General features: G+C 29.7%; 1 protein-coding gene across 1 annotated transcript; it reads left to right on the top strand.

The window, feature by feature from the left end:
• The first annotated feature begins 1,441 nt into the window (after window positions 1-1,441).
• On the top strand, window positions 1,442-16,517 carry LOC111509862 (ubiquitin domain-containing protein 1). The gene is made up of 4 exons (XM_023165712.2): window positions 1,442-1,665; window positions 1,723-2,201; window positions 8,839-9,016; window positions 12,524-16,517. The coding sequence occupies exons 1-3, from the start codon at window positions 1,584-1,586 to the stop codon at window positions 8,995-8,997; spliced, it is 720 nt and encodes a 239-aa protein (XP_023021480.1). The 5' UTR covers window positions 1,442-1,583; the 3' UTR covers window positions 8,998-9,016; window positions 12,524-16,517.
• The last annotated feature ends 623 nt before the right edge of the window (window positions 16,518-17,140 follow it).

Raw genomic sequence — 17,140 nt, 5'->3', positions numbered from 1 at the left:
AAAGAGCGCCGATATTTATTTTCAGATTGGTAATCTACACGTCAAAATACGTGGGGGCACCGAAAACTTTTTGCAAAATTGTAGAAAGCAGCCTATCTCAAATTTTATCAAATTATATGGGATATAGTAGTTTTAGTATGTCCTGTGAACGTATGCATATTTGCTAGATTTTTCTAACAGCTACCAATTGCTAAAGGTACGTAAAAATATTGCTCACTTTTCTCAATTTTGAGCGCACAGAATATTGTTAGTAATCGAAAATTAACACTGTTTAGACACTTTTCGCTGACACTTAAGCTCGCAAAAATAACATGATTATTAATCTTGAATTTTATATGATAACGAATTTATAGTCGAGAGTTTTCACTTTAAAGTCGAAATTATACAAAAAACAAAAATAAAAATATGTAATTGTGCTTGCTTATATAGGTACTCATACGCACAAATGATGTCCTCGCCAGGTAGCCATGCACAGAAATAAGTAGGCAAGTCTACCTAGGCATATTCTATTTGTTGAAAACTATCAATTGAGATGAAATTGATTCGATTATGAAAAGAGTGAAGGAAGTAAAAAAATTATCAAAATTAATTCAATTGAAAATAGCTATGAATATTTTTCGATAGGCAAGTTATCACAGACATGTTTGTTAATAAATGATATTTGATAAAAATATGTTCAAGTTATCTGATGGGTGAAGGTCGATCTCCCACGGTTTCCTCTACAGAACTGGTAAATCATAAAGAATAATGAAGTCTCAAAATATAATGTAGCTTTTGCTACAAAGCCGCCCCCCCCCCCCCACTGGGCACGGCTTTGAAGGAAGTGTTGTCATTATTCAATTAACACTTCATTGTGAGATTTTCACTAGACAGATTACAAAAACGCAACTCTTGTTTCGTTATACAATTGCTTTATCAGGCGTTTTCATATTCACTACTACTAATTAATTGACTAAGATACTACTAATTAACTAACTTAGTATGAAAATGCTTAATAAAGTTATTTTATAGACACATGTGTTGGGGTTTTGTAAATCGTCTGGTGGAAATCTCACAATGAAGTGTTACTTGAATAAATCATGAATTTTCATCAAGTATCTATCAATTAAATCACAATTAAATTTAGTTTTGTCGAGCAAACATATTAAGTAATACTATTATTATATCTATATGATAATTGGTGTATACGTCTACTTTCACAACGACAAGGGCAATAATAATTGATCCATTTCACATTTTTTCTTTGAATATTACTTGTAAATGAATCATTAAATAGGTTGTGTGGTCATTTGTTACGACATACAACAAAATAGTAAACTATTCTGTGGACATATTTTCAAGAGCAATCATGTCCGATGACGTTATATTCGAAAGCACGATTAAAAAATTTCGAAAATATCCTAGCAAGAAAATATGGCTTAAATTGTATGTCATCTGTCACATTCATTTACGTCAAATATCGGGTCATTGTAATTTTTTATCATTTGTGAATTGAACTATGGGTGGAAAATGGATGTGATAGTTGTGAAAAATATTCAATTTTTAATATTTTGTGAAATGACTTTTAATGAGTTTGTATCGCCATGGGAGGTTGTATTGGAATAACGAGAAGTAGAAGTGGTGCTATAGACGATTTCTCAGGATCAGTCAGTAGACCCAACTCAGGTACTCAATTTAATAACCTTTAATGCCTCAACAAAGTTTAAAAGTTGCCTATTTTAGGAAGTCAAAGGAAAAATCACCCTTTATGCCATGAGACCATCAGGTGGAAGTCTGACGTACCCTTGACAGAAGGACAACTTCGAAGTAAACGAGACGAATTTTGGGATACAGCTCCAGCTTTTGAGGGCCAGAGAGAAATATGGGATGCCCTCAGAGCCGCTGCTGTGGCAGCTGAATCGATGGATTATGAATTAGCACAGGCAATATTAGATGGTGCAAATATTTCGGTACCAAACGGCTACCTTACAGAGTGCTATGATGAGTTAGGTGCGCGATATCAGGTTCCTATCTACTGCCTTTCTTATCCTATCAATATTGTGAGGGAAGATAATGGTAGGGACTCACCAGCTGAGTGTTCGGAGCCAGTAGATGGAGGAACCGAGACTGTTTTGAAATTGAGACTGTCACATTCATGTTCAGATGTGAAACTTTCAGTTTATTCAACTGATACTATTAGTATGTGCAAGAAGAAATTACAGGTAAGAAGAACTTTTAAATCATTTATTGAGTTGCACTTGGAAATTGTTGAAATTATGGAGTTTAGAGGACATGTTTCATGCCATTTATTAAAGATTTATTTTCAACCACACATAATCAAAATAAAATCTATCATAGTTTTTTTGTATAATTTCAAATTTCATATATTTCACCATGAATATGTATGTATATATTAATAATCCATGAAGATAATTGTTGTTATCAGGATCATATAGAATTAATTTATTAATTACTTAAGGGTTATCTGAAAGTTCATTTCATTAATTTTGAAACAAATCGAAACAGGTATAATATTCTAAAATAATTTCTTTAATTTTTACAGAGTTTCTAGTAAGAAATAAAAAAAATAATAAAACAACTCGAATGGTCTAAATTACATATATGCCAGGAAACAATGAAATCGTTATGGAGCTATTCAGTTGTTTCTGGGCTGAGAAATTTGGAACAAAGAAACATCTACTCATTGGAGCAGATATTTTTGATGAAAAAACAACTGAAAATCAATTTCAGTTCAACAAGAAATGAAAAATGAACTCAAATCAAAAATTTTAAATAGAACGTTGCATATTTTTTCAGATCATATGATAGATTATAATTCAATGTGGCAGCACTTCGACGTCATCTATGGCAATATTGCTAAACAACTTGATGTTTCAGAATAGAAATTTTTCACCAATTTCACTTACTTTTCATTAATGTTTTTTGAATGCCATTTTATACATCACTTGTCTTAAAGATCTTAATAGAAAGTGTTATTTTTTAAACTGTAACATCAAAGTGTACCTCTTGTACTTGATAGTGTACCTCTTGTAGTTGAGAAATAAGACTTCTTATTGAGATTTTCGGGATGAAGTAAAAAATTGCATTTACAAAAAATTGATGAAAAATATGTGAATTGGTGAAAATGTTCGATTCCAAAATTTTTCTTTTGTCACTTTGAAAGGAAATGGTAACTTAATATTCCATGTTTGAAAAAATATATTAAAAATTCTTGACTTGGGTTTATTTTTAATTAAACTAAATTTTAATTTTTGAATTTTATTAGAAATCTGAGCAAACTCTGTTGTTTGTTTCTCCCTACATGGAGGTGTTTGACAATATTTTTATAGATGACTTCATTGTGCCGCCATATTGAATATAGTCGCCATTTTGAACGAAAAGAGAAGTCTATGTCTGATCAAATGTCAAACAAATATATTCAGGGTTCTATTAAAAATTCTTGTCTCGGGTTCATTTCCGTTTAACCCTGTATGAATTTTCATTAAAAGTATTGGCTTCTATGAACTATACCTATTTCAAATTTCTTAGGTACCTCATATTCAACTGAATGGCGCCTTGTACAATGATTTCTTTGTCACCCAGTATAATTTATTTGAAATGTCTCTATTGTATATTTTATAGAATTGCTTTGAAACTGTTAATTAAAAATGCATAGAAAGGATCATTAAATTTGTAATGTCTTTTTTCCTACAACAGTAATAATAACAAGTAATAATGGAAAATATAACTAAGTATTATTTATATTATTTTAATTTAAAACAATAGAAGTCAAAAAGTGAAACATTCATCAAAAATCAGTTTCAACCAACAATGGAGGTGAATTTGAAAAAAAACTCATCAAGAATTTAATCCCTTTTTGGGTCTTCATTTATTTATGAATTTTAATATTTTGTGGGTTTGATAGTTTCTGAAATGTTCCTGGATGTCATCACAATTCCCAACAGTTCTCACATGTTTTATTGTTGTTGCAGCAAGAATTAGTATGTTTTGGAATTTTTTAAATAGTCTATCAAATGTAAATATTATTCACCATCGAGGATTACATGGTTTATTAGGAAAATGTTGGAAACATTTCAGTTGCCAAATATACAATGAGAATAAAAAAAACTGCTGCAACAAAAATTTTTAATTATATTATTTTTGAGGCAGAAGTGCAACCGTATTAATTTTGTATATCTTATGTCATTGGTGTGGTTTATTTTCTTAAATAAAAGATGGGAGTTTTTTATGTCATTTAAAAAAAACTTGTGCATTTTACCAGCACTTGTGCAATTAGGTCTCTATCTCAATTGGATACAAAAATATAGCCTATTGAACCCAATTGATCATTTGTGGGATGAATTAGGGCGGCTCTCCTCTGATTGTTGCACAAAGTCTTGCTCTGCACTATGATAAAAGTTATGAAACTTTGAATAATATCAATATGTACAATGATTTGAAATCCCCGAAACAACTGAAAAAAAAGAATTAAAAAATGAATAGCTGAAAATAACAATTATATTAAGCAAAAATAACCTGAAATGAAATAATAGTGAAATAAAATACAAGTGAAATTAAAATGATTGAAAAAAAAATAAAGAAATACACATAAATATAAATAAAAAGTTAAGAGATTCCAAGCCACGTTAGTTCACGACGTTTCGATTGTTAGTATCTTTTTTATTTCTTTATTTTTTGTTCAATAATTTTAGTTTTAATTGTATTTTATTTCACTATTATTTCATTTCAGGTTATTTTTGCCTAATATAATTGTTATTTTCTGCTATTTATTTTTAATTCTTCTTTTTCAGTTGTTTCGGGGATTTCAAATCATTGTACATATTAGACAATGGAAGTCCGAACTAGTGAAATTTATCATGAAACATTGTCAATCACCTTCAAACAAACATCAAAATTTTTATTCTCTGCAATACTTATGGCACAAATCATCCATCAGATTGATGTCTTTTGTCCTATGGTTTGCACAACTTGGAACAAATATTTCGAAGGTTTTTGCAGATAATTTAAAATTCAGAACGGTAATGGTTTTATGTATAGATTTCATATTGCATTATATTTTTCCTCTAAAATTTTTTATTTTTCAATCGTGTGAATAAAAATTTGTGGGATTTGTAAAAGAATATAAATTTTATACTTTCATGAGCTATAATATTCCTTATACATAATAAATGCCAGGTGTGACAATGTAATTGTCAGTCTGCAAATATATCATTCCTTAAAAAGTTAGTTTGCCTAAAATGTATTTTGATTACAGTGGTTCACTGATTTTTATGGTCACTCACAAATTCAATGGTTTGTTTTGTATTCTGAACAACTCATTGTTGTAATCAATTTATTTTAGGATATATAATGTCCTGTACTAACACATACCAATTGTTTTAATGATAATAAGGTAAAGTTTCTTGAGATATTATGTCCAGTTCAAAACACTTGTTTTTGATCATCCCATAATCTTGTTATTTGTTAGTTATCGTGAAACAAGATTTGAATGGAATTGATACAGATTATATTAACTGTTCAGTGAAATATTCAACCATCTAACCTGGATTTTTTTGGTGGTCTCAATTGTTTTGAATGTAGTTGACAATATTTTTTTTATGATATTTTTTTGAATTTTGAACTTTCAATAAACTAGAGGATGAACAGTTATGAAACTCACAAGTAATAATAGTAACTGGAATATTAATGATAAAAGTGTTTATTGTCTAACATATTCTACAATCCTCTTTCAGAGCAGTATTAAAAATACATTATATAGAAGAAACCCAGTGCTACTACAAAAACAGTGAAATGCAAACAAGTAAAGTATAATGTTTCACATTTTATGCTTAATTTGTTTCAAGCTTTCGTGAAATGAATCCCTAGTTGCGAAACCTGTTAATTATTATTATACATTATACTGATGAATAATTTCACGAGGACATATGCTCTTCATCAGAAATTATAGAATATTGAGTATTCCTGCTGACGAATTGCGGTACTTTGAGATTCTGCTGCATAGTAGATTACAGCAGTGAACCATTTTGTAGAGAAACGAAACAGACGCTAAGCATCTTCACCTCTATAAAGTTAGCAAGGTAGTAAAATTAATAATAAAGATATGTATCACTTTTTTATAAGGTGTCTCTGCTTACTTGATATCAAGTTAGCACCAGCCTCCCCAGTGAAATGTTTAATAGAACTCAAATGTTAAAATTTCTGTTACCAAAAATTGTCATAACTCGTTTGATATCAAAAATCCCTAATTTTTGCACCATGTGGGAACATCGCAATAAGAATATTTGATTTCTTTATTAATTTTTTTCAAAAATCGTGAAAGAAAGAATAAATCAAAATTGTTCAATAGTATATCTAAATTGAAGAAATTATCATAAGAAGAAAAAATTAGAAATTTTTTCTAGTTAGCAATGTATTTTGATATTTCTCTATTTTTTTTTGCAATACGAAATGTTTTGACAAATTGCAATCTACATATTCACCAATTATTGAAACTCTTAAGACAACTGTTCATGAATAATAAATAATTGCTTTAATAACTTATAGGTGGTTCTGCTAACCTGATATAAAGTTAGCACAACCGCTCTTCTTGCTAAAACTCAAGAAAACATAACTTTTGTTGACAATATTTTTTGTTGAGTGAATTTTGCAACTCAGTGATTGTAGCATTCTCTCTGTTTAGCAAAGCCGGAATCTAAATATTTTATTCATTCATCAATTTTTTGGAATGATCACGAACAAATAAGAATCTCGAATAAGAACAAATTATTTGTAGAAAGGCCTGAATTAATATATCATTTATGCTTCATTAAAAAATAGATTGCAGAAAAAAAAATTAATGAAGTACTGTATATATGATAATAATAATTTATTAGTCTCAAGAAACACACAGTTTTTAGACACGGCAATACAATTTCTAAAATAGGTTTAAGAGGATAAGATTCGTCAATATAGTATCTAGAAAATGCTTGTAGATAAATTAGATTTACAAAAAAATACAAGTTGACAAGATAGAATTCCAATCTTATAAAAATTGACTAAAATGTAAAGCCATGAGCTTTTACAAATTGTAAATCACATAGTTAACATATTATATATATTCAAAGTTGAGTAAAAGTTTGGGAGGTGACCACAAAAGTGTCTCTTTCTTCTTGAATAACTTCTAAAAATTGATCAATTTCATATAAAGGATGTTTGGTTAATATTTTCTTCAATAAGTTTTTGAATCTTCTAAATGGCAAGTTACGAAATTCGTCAGATAAGGCATTGTATAGCTTAATTACTATATGATCTGTTCTTTTCAACCTATTAGCTGAAGGAACAATGTTTAATTTATTTCTTGTATCATGTTGGTGTATATCCTTGTGAGCAACTTTATTTATCAAGTTTTGTTGAACAATAAGCAGATTTTCATAGACAATAACTGAATATAGGGTCATTATTTTAAGTTTTACAAATATTGGTCGACACTTTTCATCATAATTGGCAGAGATTATGCTTCTCATTGCAGATTTTTGAATGACAATATTCTATTAAGATGTACCTTTGATGCATTATTCCAATTGATTATACCACACCTAAGGACTGAATGAAAAAGTGAATATGTTGCAAGTGCCGCACTTTGATTTAATATTTTTTTAATTCTTCTGATAGAAAAAATTGTCTTACTAAGTTTACTACACATGCTATATATATGGTCTATCCATTTCAGGTTGGAATCTATTTGTACTCCCAAAAATTTGGTAGAATTTTTGTTATCTCGATTTAAGCAAATTGTTTCAAAAGTTGAGTTTCTGTTTTCTGTTCATTGAGAATCAAGTCATTTGGTGTGGACCATGATTGAGCTTTCTCTAATATGTCAGTATGGATCATATATTTTATATATTTTTTTGCCCATAAAATGTTATACACTCAATTATGCATATTTTGTACAATTTTTTTTATTTCATTCATCTCTCTTGTTTCCATCTTATTTTCAAACTGTTCAATTTTCACTTGTCATTATTTATAACTTTTATAGAATACATTATTCACCCTTTTATTTTATTGACCTGCTACAAATGTAGTGACATTACTTGATGTAGGGAAATTTGTATAGATAGACATGATACAGTGACTTATATAGAGGGTACCTGAGGGAAACACCACTCCTTCCTCGAAATGTTGAAGGTAATATTGATACAACAAAACTACATTACAAAAAAAAAATTAATTATACCATTTTCTGGGTCATTATAACAAAATGAGTCATTAAGTAGATAATATGAAAAATACCATTTGATTCATTGTAGTTTACATAAAAAAATTGTTTTGGACTGCCACTGCAACAAGATTCCTTTATATGTCACTGCTATGATACCAAATTGCATGTTAAAGAGACTGACTTCAATACCAGAAGAGTTAATTTATTTGAAAGGGTTACTTAAAGGGTTATTTAAAAGAGTTACTTATTTTCAAATTGATTAATCCTTCCTTTCTTTGGAAGATTCTCTCATCCATTTTTTTGTATCAGATGGAGTAGTAGAAAGCCAAAAACTTTCTTTCCCAAAAAGTTAATTTATATATTGTATAATAAATGAAGATTAATTGATAAGAGTGTCACTTGTATACCTACATTTGGAAGTCACCATACTGTTCATTTCTATTTTCCAGCAAGACCTTGCTTCAACTATATGTAACTAATTAATCATATTATTATTATTCATGGTCTAGAAATTGCAGACATTTCAATTTTTTAGTTGTGTGTCATAAAATTTTTTGAAGGCGATTTCATTTTTAGGAACCACCAATCATTCAAAAGTGCTTATCGAAAATATCAGTTTATTTTATTTTTTCATTTAGAGTCAAGAGGGCATAGACTCATCGAAGCAAAGATGGTTTTTTGGCGGCAAACTACTAGGTGATAAGCTCCATGTTGAGGAAGCAAAAGTACCTTCTGGTTATGTTGTACAGGTCATAGTGAACTTAGAAAGTTCACCACTACTCAATAGATCATCATAATGAAGCAGATATATATCAGGTGAGTTTATTTGTTGTTTGCTTGCCCTTTTATATCTATATTAAATATGATCAATCAAACAGTTCAGATTTTTTTTTTCATTACTTTTTCATTCATTAGACTTATCGACTCTTCTATGGGAAACTACGTGCATATGGTTATGGTTTTTGTTGGGTATCTGGATTGTTAATAAACAATTTAAGGTGAATCATTTCCACTCAATGTCATATTGTACTTCCATTAGAAGTTTGAGGTGAAGTCATTAAAAATGTTTCAAAAGTTTGAGTATCACAAATCATAGGGATTTTTTAAATTATTCAAAAATGTAAGGGGTACCAAGCAGAAGTGTAGCATATCAAAGTTACATTTGTCAAATTGAATGTCATATATTACTTCACGTGTCCCAATTTTACCAAAGAAATGCTTTAAAAAGTAGAGGATTATATGGGTACATACTGAGTGGCAAAAGTTATACCAAAAATCATACAAACAAGTTCATCTTTTCAGTCTTCCCTATTTTCAGAAAAAACTCAGTTGAAAATGATTTTGTTGTAAGGATATGTTAATTTTTTTTAATCGAAAAGAAAATATTTTTTAGGAGCGATTAGTTTTTGGGAAAAAACTTATTGGTTTTCTATTTCTCCAGTATTATAAAAAAATATTGGAAACTTCTGAAGAAAGGAAGAAAGTAATTACTTCAGTAAGAACTCTTTGCAAAGATATTCATTTCAGATAGACAATGGAAGAAAGCCCAACTAAAACAACTACTCTCAAGGATATAAAGTTCAGATTACATTGAAATCACTTTTTTTTCAAATAGTACATAACATAATAATGTTGGAGAAATATAAAGCCAAAAAATTTATTACAGTAATTCTGTTCACTCTCCAGAAATAATTTTTAAAAAAATATTTTTTGGATTCAAAATTCATATACCTTTTTCGATTTATATAAATAGAGCACACTATATATTATTTTACATGTGATTTCTCTTGGCAATTTCTGAAAATACAGGATTGTATTTAGGAGTTTGATGAATATATCATAAGAACACACAAAAAATTCAATATTTCCAAAACAAATCTGATAACTCAATGTAACAAATGAATCAGAAATGTTTTGTTAGAAAGATGTTATGGTCTATAATCTATAAGACTGTAACAAGGGTAGGTGTGTAACAAAATAAAAACAATTGGAGCAATAAAATCATACTTACCATAATTATTGTTTTTCATTCACTCAAGTTGACAGCAGTCATGCAATTTTTTCGAAATTTGAGCATGAAACGTGTGGCAGCGAAGTTCGTTCCAAAATTTCTGAATTTTCACCAAAAAACTGTCACATGAGCAACGCTTAGGAATTGTTGAATGACGTCAACGGCTATACAGATTTGTTTAAAACTGTCATAACTGGTAACGAATCATGGATATATAATAATAATAATAGATTTTATTGCCCCAGACTACAAAATAGAACAATGAAATGAAATACAAACTTGTATAGTCATCCGGCAAAAGGCAGAATCCGGTCTTGACGTTGGGGTGAGTTATCGAAAAGACGCCCTCTTCCACTCATTGTTAACCCATCGAAACCAAAGTCCAATCATCCCAATGGAAGAGCCCAGGAGAGCCAAGACCAAAAAAACACGCCAAGTTCTTCAAATGTCAAGATTTTGCCCACTGTTTTTTTTGATTACCGTGGTGTTGTGCATCAGGAGTTCTTGCCACAAGGTCGTATCGTCGATAAGGAGTATTATCTTGAACTTATGTTTCGCTTGTGGGAAGTAATACGAGAAAAACGTCCAGTATTGTGGAAAAACAATTCATGGCTTTTGCATCACGATAATGCACCTGCTCACTCGTCATTGCTTGTTCGTAATTTTTTGTCCAGACACCGTATTCGTCAGATTTGGCACCCTGCGACTTTTTCATGTTCCCAAGATTGAAGAGACCCATGAAATAACAGCGTTTTGCGATGGTTGAGGAGATAAAAAACCGAATCATTAGGAGAGCTCAAGGACATACTAAAAAGTTCATATCTTCCAGGATTGAAAAAAACGCTGGCATAAGTGTATATCTGAGTGGGACTACTTTGAAGAGGACAAAATAGAAATTGATGAATAAATAAATAATTTTTGAAAAAAATGAACATTCACCTCATTTTTTGAACAGACAACGTAATTGGTTTTGTTAATTACATACATGAAATGTGATAAGTCAGATTTGTATAACAAAAATTATAGACATTTTTAGTTCAGTTGAAAAATTACTATTATGTTATTTAGTGAACCATACTAATGGCTGAATGAGAGATGGCACAGGTAATAATATGTGTCTGTGGAAATAACTCTTACAGGATGTTATATTAGAGAGTCTTAACATACAATGAATAATTCTTATTTGTCTTACAAATATTTCACAAGAGTGAACTGAATCGTCCCAAAAAATCATTCCATAGTTAGACTTTCTATTGGCATATGATTTCATAAGATATCTTGAGCCACAGATGGAGTTCAATTTGCAAGTCAATTCCTGGATATTTGTTTCACAACTTAAAATAATGTCCAGTAACATTCTCCAGAATTTTATTTTGTCTAATTCTGGTAGAAAGTGCCCATTCTCAAGTAGAAGCAGAGGTTTGGAATGATGTTAAGCATGTTTAGGAGTATTAGAAATCACACGTTAAAAGGTAAGATCTCGTTAATCCTTAGCTCGCACAAGTTTCGACTTCTGAGGGTTGTCGTTCATATGGGTGCGACAGCTGGTTAACGGAAAACCAGATTTTAAACAGATGTTTCTGAACTATTCAGCCGTAGGCTGTGTTCATTACACAATTTAATTATTTTATCTGATACATCAATTAATTGCCTAAACATGCTAAGTCTATCTATTGCAGCTCCAATAGCAGATATAATTTTAAACAAATGACTTTTGGATTAAATTTAGAGAAATCATTTGCATTGGTCAGAAATAATATGGGACTAAGAATTGAACTTGCAATACAGTAGTGGTTTCCGAGATCTGTTTACCATTTTCAAAAACACAAAGCGTTTGTTAAATATGATTTTAAGATTAAAAGTAACATCCCTTATCACATAATCAGGTTTGCTCAGTAATATTTCATGGTTCTCCATATCAAAAGCTTATTGAGGTCAAAATATAACGTTGAAACTAACTTCTTGTTATCCATGTTTTGAGTAATGTATATTGTTTTATTTATTGCTAGTTCAGTTGACATTCTCTTTCTAAACCCATATTGTCAGGGCGTAATATTTGGGGACATTATTCTGTTATATATTGCTTTCTCTAAAACCTTTGATGTGGATGGCAATACTAAAATAGGTCTGAAGTTATCAATCAGAAATTTCGAGCCATTTTTATATGTTTGCAGATTGGTTTCTTTGTTATAATTAAAATTACATCATATCTAATACTATTCCTACGAAATTTCAATATATTATTTATGCTAGTGTGTGTTAATAGCTGAATGCTCTTGGAATGGTATTGATTTTCTGTGTTATATTTATAGGTATTTCGTCTCCACGGCGACTCAACAGAGTGATCAAATCCATAGAACGAACAATTTTTGTATAGCTGTTAGCAGACTTTTTTCAAAGGCAAAGGTAGTTAGGATTTGAATAAAGTTTTCATATCAATAGTTTTATATTAAGAACAAAATAACCAGATGCAAGGAAATATTTCAACGAGTTGAATTTTTTTATATGCTTTTGTAATGAGAAGTTAACAGTAAATGACTGATCATAAGTGTTAAGTTTTCTAATTTATTTGAATTTCTCATAGTTATACGACTGGATCAAATCATAAATCTTCAGTTTTATTTTTTTTTAATTTTTCCTTGACAATTCATTTATTTTATTTATCAGTATGTATAGTTTTACGTTGTAAAGAATCGAAATATTGATTAAATCATGTTTGAAGCACCAGCACTATCAAAGTTCCCGTTTTTCAAAGCTTTTCATTTAGATCAGTTGTTTTTTAATAACACTCCAAAATTCTAGACACTAGTGTACATTTTGCACATTGTTTTAAAATGTGCATATATTGATGTTTTGGTACAATTGCATTTATTTATTTGTTTCACACACTCTTTTGACTGATTCTGGGTATGATTTCTTTGTTTAATTTGTATATAAGATTCGTTCATTGCAGATTTAATATATGAGTTGTCCCAGCTTATTGTAATATATAATTTAATCTGCAATAAAAGTTCATGTGATTGTGAAAGTGCTTTACCCTTTGATTGCTTCTTTAAAAACTGAAGTCATTTGATTTTTTTTTGAGAAATAGGTCCCAATTTTGGAGAAGGAATGAAATGGAAAGCACCATGGTTCTACCATCATTAATACAGTATTAGTCAGAAATATTCTTGGCCAAGTTTTCAAAGAAAGAGTACACAACCATTGACATTTATGTGTATGAAACTCTGGAATAATGGTTATTCAGTATTTATATTCTGAATTATCATGATCTAGATGACTAATAAGTTGTTTTTGACTTTTACTGATATGAAGTCTTTATTTCAATTCACACGATAAAAATATGTGAACATGTACCCTTTTTTTAAGCTAAATATTTCCATTTGTATATACAATAAATTGATTGAGACTTTCATAGTCAGGTACCATTATATTGGCCACTTTTTGAAACTGTTGACTGTCGTTTAATTTCTCAATATTTTGCCTTACAAGTAGTTGTATCTTCAAGAGTGTAGAGAGTATTCATACTCCTTTAAATGCCAATCACTTCGTTTTAGAGAAAAGATGAGAAATCATTCAAATAAATCCCAAAAAGTTAGGAGTTAGGAGAAAGTTCTTATAAAACAAAGTCTTATCTTTGATATCTGATTATTTCGTTATGTTATCAATCAATACAATAAAAGCAGAAGGTTTGTTACCCAGAAATTTGAGCTAGGTGTAATTTCAGTAAGCACAGGTGAAGGGTACATATCTTCGTTTATCTAACAAAACTCTGTCCGTCCAGAAGAATATCAAATCGGTAATTTAATTTCAGGTTCATAATCTTCTCATTCTAAATTATCAGGTATTAGAAATTGGTCTGGCAGTGTTTTTATTTTTTTTTTTATTACAACTTCTGGTGTATGGTATTCTGATATTTTATATAGGTATGACGGAATCCTGACTCGTTAAAAGAAAAAGGGTAATGGCTTAATATTTTTGTGCTGTTTTCTATCACTATAAATCCCAATGATATTTGTAATTTCTATTTGTATATTTATGTAAGTTTTTGGAAAAATATAATTTTAGGTTTTCTTGACTGGATAGGATAATAATGGTTTTTAATATTTTCAAATCTTAGAAATTATGTTGTCAAGTCGACTGATATATTCTTATAGTTTTTGGATTATCTGGAGCCCTCTGAAAATTCAATTACATTCAGTGTGCAATATTGTTGGTGTAGTTACTTGGCCCTCCCCATGCCCAAAACAAACCTAAACAGTGTTGAAGTAACTTTTATTCTTATTTTGTTTCTAAAGCATGTCTATCTTGAAACATTACTGGCTTCAAAAAAATATTGAAAACATAAGAAAAACTAATTTTATTGATATAGAAAAAGATATTTCACTTCGCATTGACTGTCTACTTGAATTTCGATTTTATATATATTGTTTCAATTTGCTTTTAATGATGAAAATAGATTTGGTTCCATAAGCATACATAATGTATTTTTTTTTATTCAGATTAGAACCTTCTTAGACTCCCTATTATTTCTATATTTTTATATCACTGAGGATACACCACAAAAACACACTATTGTCTATTTTCCACGATATTTCTTACATCAAGTCGTCAATCAAAGAAATATTTTTATATATTTCCCAATAACTTTTTAATTTCATTCTCATATCATGGAAAGATATAAGATAGATAAACTTACTGTAAATTTCAAGGCAATATGGTTGCATAGCTTTTCACTTTCATATAACAGTGATTTTTTTTAAGGGAAAGTTCAAAATAAAAAATGTCAAAAATAAAGAGAAACATATCGATTCTATTAATAAAATCACTGCTACAAAAATAATTTCCGCTATCTATATATGTTGGCCAAGGGAGAGGCTGTAGGTTTTATATATGATATAACATAAAGTAGCATAGGGCTCTAGATAAAATATTTCCTAAATAATATGAGAATTATAAAACCATCATTGACTATTGTTAAACTACAAAAAGTGTTAATTAAGGTATGATCTGACAGAAGGTTTTCCAAATGTTTGTAAATGGAAAACTTATAATTATTTGACTTGCGTTAAATGGTATCTTAGAATTATTTGATAGAAGAAACAAATTTTGGCAAAATTCATTTATTTTCTGGGAAAAAGGTAATATCCTTAATGAAATATTTCAGTTGAAACTACAAAACCTAGGAAGGACTGAGACTTGTGGCATTTTCTCATCTTTTTATCATAAAGGCACAAATTGCCACAAAAAATGACCTGATCTCAAAAGTAATTCATTGATAGCATAATCAACAATATATAAAGTAAGAAGGGGTAAGTGCATGGTGTAGATTGTAAAGTTCAACTTCAACAAGAATTTGAAAACCATCCATTAATGTTTAGTTGTTTTTAATTTTTGTTCGGGATACCTCTGAATCACCAACTTTCAATTGTACAGTTGTTTTTTCCTGGACCTTTAAAATCATCAGCTGACTTTTCAAGTCTGGCTAACGCACTTGAAAAAAAAACAACTTCCAATGATCTAGTGAAGTTGCTTGCCTAGTGGAAATCTCACAATATAATGTTACTTGAATTCCAACAATCATTTTCCACTTTGAATTTCCAAAACTGAACAAAGTGTCGCCAAGTTGTCAACTTTAGAGATCCTTGCAGCTGACTGATAAGGCTGAACTCAGCCACCAGATTGTACCTTTTTTTTTCTCTTAAGACAAAATGTATGACAAAATTATGCACTTGCACTGCCTTACCTTGATATACATTTTGAAAATTTGAAGTAATTGTTTTAACATGCTCGACACTGGATGTTCATTCCAATGTGATTTTTTTTTATAATATAAATGTGCCATTATTGTTTCAGGTTCGTTTTGAATTGTTCAATAAAATTTGAATTTCTAATTTACTGTTTTTAAATAACTTCTTGACTTTGAAATTCCATAGATTAACAAACATTTGAGAAACGCACAGATCTAGTTAAAAATATAGTTGCTGAATCAATTCATAACATCCATAACTTCTATAATGCTGATGTTATTCTAAATTATGATTATTTTGTTACACTTCTGAGAACCAGTAGCTTCGAACAACAATAATACTCGCTGATAGATATTAAATAAAGACTGTAAGCGTCATTTTGAACAATAAATAAAATCCTGACAAGATACTGAAGCAATAGGATTTTATGATCAAAGCAGGAACACATGCACACTTTCTCGCTAAGTGGCAGTTTTTGAGAGTTGTTTTATATTGATTGTGTCAGTGTGTAAATACATTTATGAAATATATAATGAAATTTTGTTACGATAGCAAAGGTGTTTCATTTATTTGCATGTTATATGTGAACAAGGGTAAGTGGATGCAAGATGTCAATTTGGAAATATTTCGAGTGTAAGACAGCTTTATTAAATTCTACGAAAAGGGGTAAACTGAAAAAACATTATTTTGCAATCCAAATTTAAAAGGAATACAAAAGACTCTTGAAAGAATCTAGCCTACCTGAATATGAAAAATGAACATTTCACATTGTGAATTATTTTGGAGGTGTTCCTTGATTGTCCTTTCAAGATATGGGAGAGTTAACTAGCAGACATTCTTGACCTTGAAACTTGGAAATATCAATAAAAAAGATGAAAAAAACAATTGACTGAAAAAACAAGGCAATCTCTAATGGAGGATAAATAAACTGAAAAGTGAGAAGCAAGATAGGTTGTAAGTCAAGCCTTTGAAATTCAAATTCAGTTCTACAGAAAACTTCTACCAGATTAACGTAGTAATTTAATTCCACGATTTTTTTGAATTATATTTTGTTTTTTAGTTAATCACCTACGACCGCAATATTAGAATTAAATTATAGTGTTACTGATGTTAAACTACCAGAAGACTTGAATAGAACTGAATGAGCAGGAATATCTATCATATCAAAAGTTTCTCTTG

The sequence above is a fragment of the Leptinotarsa decemlineata genome, unplaced genomic scaffold (assembly GCF_025532065.1).
Source record: "Leptinotarsa decemlineata unplaced genomic scaffold, Ldec_3_MD MMD2_tig00000199_RagTag_RagTag, whole genome shotgun sequence".
Taxonomy (NCBI): domain Eukaryota; kingdom Metazoa; phylum Arthropoda; class Insecta; order Coleoptera; family Chrysomelidae; genus Leptinotarsa; species Leptinotarsa decemlineata.
Note: the sequence above shows the minus strand (reverse complement) of the source record. Positions and strands in the feature narration are given on the sequence as shown.